The sequence below is a fragment of the Triturus cristatus genome, chromosome 4_1 (genome assembly GCF_964204655.1).
Source record: "Triturus cristatus chromosome 4_1, aTriCri1.1, whole genome shotgun sequence".
NCBI lineage: Eukaryota > Metazoa > Chordata > Amphibia > Caudata > Salamandridae > Triturus > Triturus cristatus.
In genome coordinates this window covers 750,357,217-750,370,687 of record NC_140585.1, presented here as the reverse complement: position 1 = coordinate 750,370,687, position 13,471 = coordinate 750,357,217, and the positions used below count along the sequence as shown (strand labels likewise).

Genomic DNA, 13,471 nt, shown 5'->3' with positions numbered 1-13,471 from the left:
GCTCTAGCACCATCTCTGACATCATAGCAGCCACCTTGGACCAAAAATGATATACAGGGGTGCTATGCCAGGCGAGGTGTATAAAGTCACCATCTGCTCTACCACATCAGACACAGCATGAATCGCCCCTAAGTCCATATCTGCACAGTTGACTGGGTGTATAATATGTTTGTTGTAAGTATTTGAAAGGTATTATTCTAAGGCTGCAATTCGCAGTTATATGTCCTGTTAACGCACAGTAAGCCACTCAAGTCTGTGTGGTCAATAGTGTGTCGAACACTGCGTTCCATTTGTCTAAGACACCCCCAGATCATCCTTTTTATCTTTAATCGACACTTTGTATAGTCTGGTTATGAGGCCCTTCCATGAACTGCACGTCAACAGCCCGTTACACCGTTAGTGGTGCTGGTGCATCCGGGGATTGGGGATTCAATGTCCTCATAGTGGCCCGGAGTTTGGCATATACAAATATTGATAGCGCATTTGAAGGCTGCTTAGCGGTAGATACATCTAGCGTTAAGAATTTACCATCTAGGTATAGATCCCCCAATGTAGCTAGTCCTGCTTTAGCCAAAATAGCCATTGTCAAGGGTCCATGAGTGACCGAAATTTCTGGGTGATCCACGAGGGGTAGCGCTGCCACATAAATAGTGTTTTGCCCTGCTCCCACACTCAGTCTATGCCATGGTCTCAAGGTGCTGCGCATAGTATTTATCTCAGATCGTGCGATCTCCAGTCGCCTATGTAGCAGGATAGCTGAGAGGGGCACTGGATGAGCGTTGTCGCTCTCGACCGCTAAGTGCAGCAGGGATCGGACCGGGTGGTACCAGAAGTGCACGAACTGCGCCTGGGGACATAGGTAGTATAATTTCATATCTGGGGCTCCAAACCCGCCCCCCCTCAGCTTATATGGTTTTGTCAGTACATCCCAGCTACATCTCAGTTGTTTGCCAGCCCAAGCTAGTTTTATCATGCATGACTTGAGCGTTTTGAAAAATACATCAGGCAGCGCTATCGGTATGTTGATAAACATATATAAAAATGTGGGCAGAATGACCATCTTCATAATGGCGATACGATCTGCCAGCGATAAGAGTAATCTGATCCATATCGATACATGTTTCGTTAAATTTGTGATTGCGTGGTCGTAGTTCGCACAAACCACGATCTCTGAGTCTCTGTGACCCACACACCTAGATACCTAACCGGGTCCGCACACCACAAGAGGGAATTCCATATCATGTGGGTTAGTGTTCAATGTGAGTGGAAAAATAGCAGACTTGCCCCAGTTTATACTAACCCCTGAATATGGCTCATATTTAATATATTCGCGTATGAGAGGTGCCAAATTTATTTCTGGGTTCCGCACATACAGTACTGTGTCATCCGCGCATAGTGAGATGGCAAGCGGGCATAATCTAAACCGCAGGGCCGCCATTGCATGTCTCTGGCACAACACACATGCCAATGGTTCTAAAGTAATAGAGAATAGTATCTGTGACAATGGGCATCCTTGCCTGGTGCCCCTACAGATTCCAACAGGATCAGAGATATATTTATTTTACCAGATTCTAGCTATTGGGCTGTTCTGCAAAAGTCTAATCCACTGTAGAAAGGCTTGCGGCATGCCCATGCGAAGCAATATCGTGAACATGTATCCCCACTGTATGGAGTCAAAAGCCTTGGCAGCATCAAGTAACACTGCCACAGCCTTCATCTCCAGCTGATGTAAAATGGCAAACATTGTACGCAAATGATATGAGGTTGATCGCTCAGGGACAAATCCGACTGGTCAGGTAGTACCAGACGCAGGACAAGCAACTGCAGTGTAGCAGCGATAATGTTTGCTAGTATTTTGGTGTCTATATTTACGGGAGAGCGGTCTGTATGATTCACATCTATTTGAGGCCTTGCCAGGTTTCAATATTGTAACTGTGAGGGCCTCGTGGAGTGATGGGGGCAGCCTATTCTTTTTGTAGTCTTCAAGGTACATTGCATGCATATGTGGGGCTAGCTGCTCCATGTATGTCTTATAAAATTCATTGGAAAGTCCAACCCCACCTGCCTCCCTCCCATTGGGTAGTGTATGTATGGCCTCCTGAACATCCTCAAGCTTTATTGGCTGTTCTAGGTATTCTTTCTGTCCTGGGGATAGCCAGGCCAAGGCTACATCATCTAAGTACGCAGCTATCTTAGCATCAGATGCTCCCTCCCACAGACCAGTTAGATTTGCGTAAAACTCCACAAATGCAGAGACAATTTCCGGTGTGATGTAGCGTGGTACCTAGGTTCCTATCTAATATCTCTACTATGTGCGTTTGTGACATGGGCTCTGCTATTTTGGAAGCTAAAGTGCAACCTGGTCCCCCGCTCTCCCATACGCACTTGCCTTCCATCATCTAGACATATGCCACACTTCCTGCTCAGCTACTTCATTGTATTCACTTATCAACTCCCTTATTTGAGCCAGTGTAGCACCTTAATGACACTGCATGTAGCTTCACTCCAGTCGCTGTAAGGTGTTATTAATATATTTAAGCCTGCTGCGGAGTGCCTTGAGAACCCCGGCCTGGACTCCCATACATTCGCCTCGAATGGAGACCTTGAATGCTTCCCATAACGTCCCCATCTCATCCACTGATCCCACATTTTCTTGAATAAAATGTGTTATTGTCCCGCTTATAATATCCTTAAACACCAGATCAACCAGCGAGGAGGGCTGCAGCCTCAACTGATATGTTGGTCGATTCTGAGTGGGCATCGCCATCTCTAGCAAGACCGGAGTATGGTCAGACAATGTCCTAGCCAAATGAGATACTGTTTTAGTCCAGATGCTAGCTTGCCCCGACACAAGCCAATAGTCTAGCCCAGACCATGTGCAATGCACTGATGATGTGTATGTCCCCTCCTTCGTGTTCGGGTGCCGTGTCCTCCACACATCTACTAACCCAAGCGTTTCCATAATAGCATGAATAGAGCCGGCCACCTGTTTTCCATGACAGTCAGTGGTTGCTTTGCGAACCATTTGAGGGTATAAATATGTATTAAGGTATCTTCCCCATATCACCACCGAGGGCTCTAGGGCTTCCAGGCGTTCCCAGATCCTGTTGTAGAACTCCGGGTCATCCACATTGGGACCATACGTATTGACCATCGTTACCATAGTGCCCCCCAAGTCACCATTTATTATTAGACTGCAGGTGTACTTAGAACAGCTGTAGAAATCCTTTTAGTTTAATGAACACCACAGGAAAGTATGATTCTTGTTGGTGCAAACAGTTGGTAATGTTGCCTTTCTGTAACCTGATGCCCGAGTTTAAACATACAAAGATAAAAAAAAAAAAGATAAAGAATAGAGAGAAAAGAGCAATGGCAAAGTTAAGGATTGGCACACCAACCTAGCACCAAAGTGTGCTGCTTTTGGGTGGATGTGCACATCTAATGACGAAAAAAGGCACTCACTGGAAGTGCTAGAGGTGTAGTGTAGTAGGCAGAATCAAAATGTGAATGACAGACCAGTGGATGAAAAAGACTAATCTAAAGCCGCTCTAGGCATGTATATATGTATTTTTTGCTTATGAATGTCGTTGATTGCATGAGGCTAGCAAGACAGCTAAAGCTAGTTCTAGGTCAGATCACAAAACTGTTCTCTAGTGAGGGTATGTATATCAAGATATTTGTTTTTAATAACTAATGCTTTTAATTGGATGATTTTAGAATACTAACTTTTTTTGACTGTTTTGGTGGCAAGGGGCAGTTGTAATTTCTGAAAACCCAGCTATATTTGAACAATACATCAGCCCACACTGGCAATCTTTCTTACAGGCAAGCACACCTTCTCATTCTAACAAGACGACGTTGGGAAGCTCTCCTACAACTAATGAAGAAACAAACGTTGGAGAATCATTGTTACAAGTTAGTGATGTTTTCCTCTATTATTGTATCTTCCAGAGTATTTAGTGTTCACAATAGATTATTAAGAAACCCCGACCCAAAGGAGGCTAAATGCAGAAGAGAATATATTTTTACAAGTAATTGCGGCATCTCAGAAAGGGTGTCCTAAAAATGGTTTCTAAAACTTGTGGAGTTTGAGTGTTGTAAAAAACATACACAAGACATGCTAGCAGCCGCGGTTCATGCAGGTAACAGTGGTGGGGCTGCGTCGGCGGTATTTTGAGGGACGATGCAGAGGGAAAATTAAATAAATAATTAATTTTCCCTATGCATCGTTCCTCGAAATACCCCCCACGCGGCCCACTGCTGTTTCTGCACGGACCGCGGCTGCATCCTAGTAGGGGCATAGTTCATCTAAGGGTGCATTAGGCTATGGACAAGGAAAATATTTGATTTGTGTGCCTGTGAACAGGCTGTTGAGTTTACAGGACGAAAGCCCATACCCACCTTGAGCTGGTATTCTTTATCGTAGAGCCACTCCTCATGCCAGTACCCAGAAAGGTAGTGGCGTGGGCTACACCTCTCCGTGAGTCAGCAGGGAGCAGTTTAGGCAAATGAGTTTGCTAGGAGGAGTCCTAGGAGGTCATCGATGTGGTTTGGGAACGCGAAGTATAAGAGAAACAGTTAAAACTACTTCTTGGTGGACTTATGTAAGTGTTTATTCTTGCACAGAAATTGTAAGGGTTAAAAGAAAGTGATAAATTCAACCCACTTTAGGTGGTCAGCACATTTCTGCCCATATCAAAAACTGCTGTAAAAAGGTGTAAAGGCATCTTCTGGACCATAAAAAAAATCACTCTGCCAACATGATTAGGGAAAGAGTATAGAAAAATAAAACGTAAGTTAGATGGTTTTGTCTTGGAAGTCTTTGGAAGTGTCTTGGAAGTCTTTGGACCTGATTCAAATTTGCTCAAAACACCCATAATATTGTACATTGCCCGACACCTTGCTGAGCAGCTCAATTTTGTGCAGTCCCAAACTTCCCGTATGACCGTTCAATGTTTATTGGTTACTGCTCCCTACGTCCAGTGATGGCTGCTATTGAACGGGGTGGCAGGGTGGTGGGGGAGGGTAAATGAAAACACGAATTGCACTTGGTTACTCCTGCTGCAGCACCTCCGTCCTTCTTCTTACGTTGAAGGTGGAAGCACACAGACTCCTCTAGCCAATCACGACGCTGCTTTCACTAGCATGACAGCAGCATTCTGACTGGTCTGAGCACCGTGGTTCGGCATTCAGACAGAGACTGTTCTACACCCAGGCTGTGCAATACAGCCGGGTGATGAACATGCCAAGTGTGCATGAATTAGGTATAAATGGCCGCACACTGCTCGTCATACCAGCAAGTTGCCCCATGGAACTATGGGCGATGTAGTAGCGACGGCGAGTACGCCTATGCTACGAAGTGTAAGAAATAAGTATGTGTCGCATTAGCCATCCCTGGACACGTGTTTCGAGGTAGTTGCCTCTCGTCAGCAGGGAGTAGGTAAGTGTAGAGGGGTGCCGTGTAGACTGCCTGCAATTAAAAATAGGTAAAGTACCTTTCAAGGCGCGCAGGTGCCGGTCAAAGACTCGTCAGTCCGGTAGCTCAGGAGAGCCGTAATGAATTAGGTATAAATGGCCGCACACTGCTCGTCATACCAGCAAGTTGCCCCATGGAACTATGGGCGATGTAGTAGCGACGGCGAGTACGCCTATGCTACGAAGTGTAAGAAATAAGTATGTGTCGCATTAGCCATCCCTGGACACGTGTTTCGAGGTAGTTGCCTCTCGTCAGCAGGGAGTAGGTAAGTGTAGAGGGGTGCCGTGTAGACTGCCTGCAATTAAAAATAGGTAAAGTACCTTTCAAGGCGCGCAGGTGCCGGTCAAAGACTCGTCAGTCCGGTAGCTCAGGAGAGCCGTAATGAATTAGGTATAAATGGCCGCACACTGCTCGTCATACCAGCAAGTTGCCCCATGGAACTATGGGCGATGTAGTAGCGACGGCGAGTACGCCTATGCTACGAAGTGTAAGAAATAAGTATGTGTCGCATTAGCCATCCCTGGACAAGTGTTTCGAGGTAGTTGCCTCTCGTCAGCAGGGAGTAGGTAAGTGTAGAGGGGTGCCGTGTAGACTGCCTGCAATTAAAAATAGGTAAAGTACCTTTCAAGGCGCGCAGGTGCCGGTCAAAGACTCGTCAGTCCGGTAGCTCAGGAGAGCCGTAATGAATTAGGTATAAATGGCCGCACACTGCTCGTCATACCAGCAAGTTGCCCCATGGAACTATGGGCGATGTAGTAGCGACGGCGAGTACGCCTATGCTACGAAGTGTAAGAAATAAGTATGTGTCGCATTAGCCATCCCTGGACACGTGTTTCGAGGTAGTTGCCTCTCGTCAGCAGGGAGTAGGTAAGTGTAGAGGGGTGCCGTGTAGACTGCCTGCAATTAAAAATAGGTAAAGTACCTTTCAAGGCGCGCAGGTGCCGGTCAAAGACTCGTCAGTCCGGTAGCTCAGGAGAGCCGTAATGAATTAGGTATAAATGGCCGCACACTGCTCGTCATACCAGCAAGTTGCCCCATGGAACTATGGGCGATGTAGTAGCGACGGCGAGTACGCCTATGCTACGAAGTGTAAGAAATAAGTATGTGTCGCATTAGCCATCCCTGGACACGTGTTTCGAGGTAGTTGCCTCTCGTCAGCAGGGAGTAGGTAAGTGTAGAGGGGTGCCGTGTAGACTGCCTGCAATTAAAAATAGGTAAAGTACCTTTCAAGGCGCGCAGGTGCCGGTCAAAGACTCGTCAGTCCGGTAGCTCAGGAGAGCCGTAATGAATTAGGTATAAATGGCCGCACACTGCTCGTCATACCAGCAAGTTGCCCCATGGAACTATGGGCGATGTAGTAGCGACGGCGAGTACGCCTATGCTACGAAGTGTAAGAAATAAGTATGTGTCGCATTAGCCATCCCTGGACACGTGTTTCGAGGTAGTTGCCTCTCGTCAGCAGGGAGTCGGAAAGTGTAGAGGGGTGCCGTGTAGACTGCCTGCAATTAAAAATAGGTAAAGTACCTTTCAAGGCGCGCAGGTGCCGGTCAAAGACTCGTCAGTCCGGTAGCTCAGGAGAGCTGTAATGAATTGGGTATAAATGGCCGCACACTGCTCGTCATACCAGCAAGTTGCCCCATGGAACTATGGGCGATGTAGTAGCGACGGCGAGTACGCCTATGCTACGAAGTGTAAGAAATAAGTATGTGTCGCATTAGCCATCCCTGGACACGTGTTTCGAGGTAGTTGCCTCTCGTCAGCAGGGAGTAGGTAAGTGTAGAGGGGTGCCGTGTAGACTGCCTGCAATTAAAAATAGGTAAAGTACCTTTCAAGGCGCGCAGGTGCCGGTCAAAGACTCGTCAGTCCGGTAGCTCAGGAGAGCCGTAATGAATTAGGTATAAATGGCCGCACACTGCTCGTCATACCAGCAAGTTGCTCCATGGAACTATGGGCGATGTAGTAGCGACGGCGAGTACGCCTATGCTACGAAGTGTAAGAAATAAGTATGTGTCGCATTAGCCATCCCTGGACACGTGTTTCGAGGTCGTTGCCTCTCGTCAGCAGGGAGTAGGTAAGTGTAGAGGGGTGCCGTGTAGACTGCCTGCAATTAAAAATAGGTAAAGTACCTTTAAAGACGCGCAGGTGCCGGTCAAAGACTCGTCAGTCCGGTAGCTCAGGAGAGCCGTAATGAATTAGAATTTACACTGACCTGCTCCCTGCTGACGAGAGGCAACTACCTCGAAACACGTGTCCAGGGATGGCTAACGCAACACATACTGTTCTTTTTACACATCGTGGCATAGGCGTACCCGCCGTCGCCACTACATTTACCACAGTCCTTTGGGGCAACTTGCTGGTGTGACGAGCAGTGTGCGACCAACTTTTGCATAATTTATTACGGCTCCCTTGAGCCAACGGGCTGACGAGCCTTGGATCTGCACCTGCGCGCCATGAGAGGTACTTGACCTGTTTTAATTACATTTTGGCAGTCCACACGGCACCTCTTTACACTGACCTGCTCCCTGCTGACGAGAGGCAACTACCTTGAAACACGTGTCCAGGGATGGCTAACGCAACACATACTGTTCTTTTTACACATCGTGGCATAGGCGTACCCGCCGTCGCCACTACATTTACCACAGTCCTTTGGGGCAACTTGCTGGTGTGACGAGCAGTGTGCGACCAACTTTTGCATAATTTATTACGGCTCCCTTGAGCCAACGGGCTGACGAGCCTTGGATCTGCACCTGCGCGCCATGAGAGGTACTTCACCTGTTTTAATTACATTTTGGCAGTCCACACGGCACCCCTTTACACTGACCTGCTCCCTGCTGACGAGAGGCAACTACCTCGAAACACGTGTCCAGGGATGGCTAACGCAACACATACTGTTCTTTTTACACATCGTGGCATAGGCGTACCCGCCGTCGCCACTACATTTACCACAGTCCTTTGGGGCAACTTGCTGGTGTGACGAGCAGTGTGCGACCAACTTTTGCATAATTTATTACGGCTCCCTTGAGCCAACGGGCTGACGAGCCTTGGATCTGCACCTGCGCGCCATGAGAGGTACTTGACCTGTTTTAATTACATTTTGGCAGTCCACACGGCACCCCTTTACACTGACCTGCTCCCTGCTGACGAGAGGCAACTACCTCGAAACACGTGTCCAGGGATGGCTAACGCAACACATACTGTTCTTTTTACACATCGTGGCATAGGCGTACCCGCCGTCGCCACTACATTTACCACAGTCCTTTGGGGCAACTTGCTGGTGTGACGAGCAGTGTGCGACCAACTTTTGCATAATTTATTACGGCTCCCTTGAGCCAACGGGCTGACGAGCCTTGGATCTGCACATGCGCGCCATGAGAGGTACTTGACCTGTTTTAATTACATTTTGGCAGTCCACACGGCACCCCTTTACACTGACCTGCTCCCTGCTGACGAGAGGCAACTACCTCGAAACACGTGTCCAGGGATGGCTAACGCAACACATACTGTTCTTTTTACACATCGTGGCATAGGCGTACCCGCCGTCGCCACTACATTTACCACAGTCCTTTGGGGCAACTTGCTGGTGTGACGAGCAGTGTGCGACCAACTTTTGCATAATGCCAAGTGTGCATGACTGTTTGGCCAGCCCAAGACGGCGCACAAGTTGTGGTGTGGACGTTTCAAGGTGGTGTTATCCTTAAACATTTGATAATGTGTTTGTGGGCATTCACAAACACTTCTCTGACCCTTTCAAACCTTGGAAATGGTCCTGTAAGGGCTGAGGTAAGTCCCTTTCTGGGGTTAAAAGGGAAACAAATTGTGCCCAAACCTCTTGGGGTGTGTAGAAAATGTGGTTTTTCCAAGGATTCCTTTTTTCCTTGTGGAGTAAAAAACATACCTAAATATGCCACCGCAGAGAGGCGCTGGCCTTCATGCTGTGTTTCAATACAGTTTATTACATTTACAATATTAACAAAACATACTTTAAAATGCAAACAAAATTATGTTTGTTACCGCTTTGTTTAAATGTACACACCAGAAGGAAAATTGTGCCAAACCTGTATGTTCTAATTACTACATGGATACTGTCAGCCCTGCGGGCCATATGTGGCTAAAAATGCAAATAATATATGTTTTGGGGAAAAAAAGAAATGCAAACAAAAATAAATGGATTAATATAACATGATGAATTACTTAGATTGAGGAAAGACAGGTAAACTATAGGGATAAAGTAAATGATGTACATACTTAAATTCACAATGTGTTTTTTACAAAATCACATAACAAACAGAGGTGTAGTCACCATCATATTCAACGATACCATCAGCTGCATGTTCTACACAGACACACCCACCAGCTACATGGAACACCTCACATGTATGATACGCATCACAGCCAACTTCTGACTTGGCGGATCCTCATTTGCAGACCACCAGGACCCAAAACCAATTTTGGCAGCGACATCGCAAACTTTGTTGCACCCCTCATCAACACTGCCAGCACCTTCATCCTCCTCGGAGACATTAACTTTCACCAAGAAGACCACACTGACCCAACCTCTAACGTCCTCCTAGAAAACCTCAGGAACCTTGGTCTTACCCAGCATGTTGTTATTCCAAAACTTGTAGGGAGCGCAGCAACCCCAATGGGTTTCCCGGCGCATGGCGAAAGTAGGGAACAGAGAGGGAGAAGTCTGAAGACAAGTCAGAAAAGCCCGGTCTTTAGACCCTTGAGGTACGGAAGAAGAGATGTAGAGTCTCTCAGAGAAGCTGGCAGGAAATTCCATAGTTTCGGCCCTAGGTAGGAGAAAGAATGACCTTTCATGTGGGCCAGACGGAATGTTGGTACTACAAATCGAGTCTGTCGAGCAGATCACATGGGACGGGAAGGATGGAATAGTTGGGCTAAATCTAGAAGGTACTTAGGGGCAGATCCAGATTTGACCCTGAACATATAGCAAAATGCTTTGAACTTGATACGGTTCGACACAGTCAACCAGTGTAGGCCACGAAGAATGCCGGAGACTGAGGTAAACTTGGGTAGGCGGTAGAGAAGCCTGGCAGCTGCGTTCTGCACAAGTTGCAGTCTACGGATTGTGGATTTGTTGGCTCCCAGATACAGGTCGTTACTGTCATCCAGTCTATAAATCACACGAACTTGGATCACTCTGTCCTCTGAGCAGGGAGAGGAATCAGCCATAGGATCATTTTTAACCACTTTAGGACTGCCAACCAGGTGGACGTCACCTTGGCCCCTTGTTGGTTCATGGATAGTGACTCATCCACAATGAACCTCAAATTCTTAACACTGCTAGGAGTGGGCAGAGCTTCCAGTTCGGCGGGCCAGTGCTGTGGCCCCCAGAGATCATCTTTGGAGGACCATCCCTTCCTTCAGAGAGGCATTAAGGAGATCCGTTACTATCGATAATATGTAGGGATCTAGCTGGCCCAACAAATGGTGAGGCAGGGGATCACGGGGGAGCCTGATTTGGTGGTGTGAAGGATGCGGTTAAAGGAAGTGGTGTCGAAGGGGGCCCAGGTATCTAGTTTAGGTGGGGGGCTAACGCTGTGTGTGGAATCAGCTGCAAAAGTAAGCCTAAAGTGCATTTGACATAGTCGCTCACCTCATCCTTCTCAAGCGTCTGCAAGAGATTGGTATCCAAGGCCGGACCCGCTCTCCACTGGATCTCTTCTTTTTTAACAGATAGAGCACAAGCTGTCAGTCTGCCACCTTACTCTTCGGAAGCCTGCAAATTCATCTGTAGAGGGCCTTAAGGGTCATCGCTTAGCCCCACTCTCTCTTTAATGCATACATAATCCTTCTGGCCAACGACATTCGCACACACGACATGAACATCCTCTCCTATGCAGATGACATGCAACTCATACTCTCCCTCTTGGACAAACCCCCAACATAAGAAACAAGTTCACCGCCTGTATGACTGAAGTTAGTAACTGGATGAAAGTCAACAGCCTCAAGCTGGACACTGACAAGACAGACATAGTGATCTGCAGAAGGAACACATCACCATGGGACTCCAGCTGGTGGCTAGCCAATCTCGGACCAACACCAGGAACCTCGCAATAATCATTGACAGCAAAATAGGCATGACCGCACAAGTCAATGCTGTCACTGCATCCTGCTTCTACACCTTGATGGTGCTGAGGAAGATCTTCAAATGGTTTCCAAGCAACACTAGAAACTCTCTCTCATGCCCTAGTCACCAGCAAGGTGGACTATGGGAACAGTCTCTATGCCAGGATCACCAAGCAACTCACTAGAAGGCTACAAATAATCCAGAACTCGGAAGCCAGACTGATCCTCAACCGCCCACAGAGAACTCACATCACACCACCCCTGGCTCCTGATACACAAACATGCTTAACTCATAGTTCTCACACACATATTCAAGTCACTACACCAATGGGTGCCACCTATCTGAACAGTTGCATCTCCTTCCATCAAATACCCAGACACCTCCACACTGCGTGATTTCTACTCACACACATAGCATGAATAGACCGAAGCAGATCAGGAGGACAGATGTTCTCTTACATCGCTCCTAAAGTGTGGAACGAGCCCCCACTCTACATTAGAGCCTCCTTCCCTCTTCTTAAATTCTGCAAGAAGCAGAAGACCCGGCTTTCTAATTAACTGACCTATCACAGGCAGGGCTAGCCAATCACCTGCTCAGTGCCAGAATACCCTCCCGGGTGATAGTGAGCTTTGCAACTACACATAACATAATATAACATGGGAGTGGTTGTTCCAGGATGCTTGTTTCCACTCCAGGGAGGGCCTGGCCTGGCAGTTTGGGCTGGACTGTTCCCATGGGGAGCAAGGTTAAGACACTGGAATGGCATGGTGAGCAAAAGAATGATGGATTTAACCCACTGGGAGTGAATGTTTGAAAGGTTTCAGCACTCCGGCCATCGTCTTGTTGGGGTGCCGTGTAGACTGCCTGCAATTAAAAATAGGTAAAGTACCTTTCAAGGCGCGCAGGTGCCGGTCAAAGACTCGTCAGTCCGGTAGCTCAGGAGAGCCGTAATGAATTAGGTATAAATGGCCGCACACTGCTCGTCATACCAGCAAGTTGCCCCATGGAACTATGGGCGATGTAGTAGCGACGGCGAGTACGCCTATGCTACGAAGTGTAAGAAATAAGTATGTGTCGCATTAGCCATCCCTGGACACGTGTTTCGAGGTAGTTGCCTCTCGTCAGCAGGGAGTCGGAAAGTGTAGAGGGGTGCCGTGTAGACTGCCTGCAATTAAAAATAGGTAAAGTACCTTTCAAGGCGCGCAGGTGCCGGTCAAAGACTCGTCAGTCCGGTAGCTCAGGAGAGCTGTAATGAATTGGGTATAAATGGCCGCACACTGCTCGTCATACCAGCAAGTTGCCCCATGGAACTATGGGCGATGTAGTAGCGACGGCGAGTACGCCTATGCTACGAAGTGTAAGAAATAAGTATGTGTCGCATTAGCCATCCCTGGACACGTGTTTCGAGGTAGTTGCCTCTCGTCAGCAGGGAGTAGGTAAGTGTAGAGGGGTGCCGTGTAGACTGCCTGCAATTAAAAATAGGTAAAGTACCTTTCAAGGCGCGCAGGTGCCGGTCAAAGACTCGTCAGTCCGGTAGCTCAGGAGAGCCGTAATGAATTAGGTATAAATGGCCGCACACTGCTCGTCATACCAGCAAGTTGCTCCATGGAACTATGGGCGATGTAGTAGCGACGGCGAGTACGCCTATGCTACGAAGTGTAAGAAATAAGTATGTGTCGCATTAGCCATCCCTGGACACGTGTTTCGAGGTCGTTGCCTCTCGTCAGCAGGGAGTAGGTAAGTGTAGAGGGGTGCCGTGTAGACTGCCTGCAATTAAAAATAGGTAAAGTACCTTTAAAGACGCGCAGGTGCCGGTCAAAGACTCGTCAGTCCGGTAGCTCAGGAGAGCCGTAATGAATTAGAATTTACACTGACCTGCTCCCTGCTGACGAGAGGCAACT

At 47.7% G+C, this 13,471-nt stretch overlaps 1 protein-coding gene across 2 annotated transcripts in view; it reads left to right on the top strand.

The window, feature by feature from the left end:
• The window catches only part of CHPT1 (choline phosphotransferase 1), a 302,601-nt gene that overhangs the window by 265,420 nt on the left and 23,710 nt on the right, over window positions 1-13,471 (top strand). The window contains exon 9 of one of the 2 annotated variants that reach the window (XM_085653266.1): window positions 3,826-3,915. The exons of the other annotated variant lie outside the window; for it this stretch is intronic. Within the exon in view, the coding sequence (XP_085509392.1) occupies window positions 3,826-3,915 (90 nt within the window). The remainder of the gene's footprint in view (window positions 1-3,825; window positions 3,916-13,471) is intronic. 2 annotated transcript variants of the gene reach the window in all.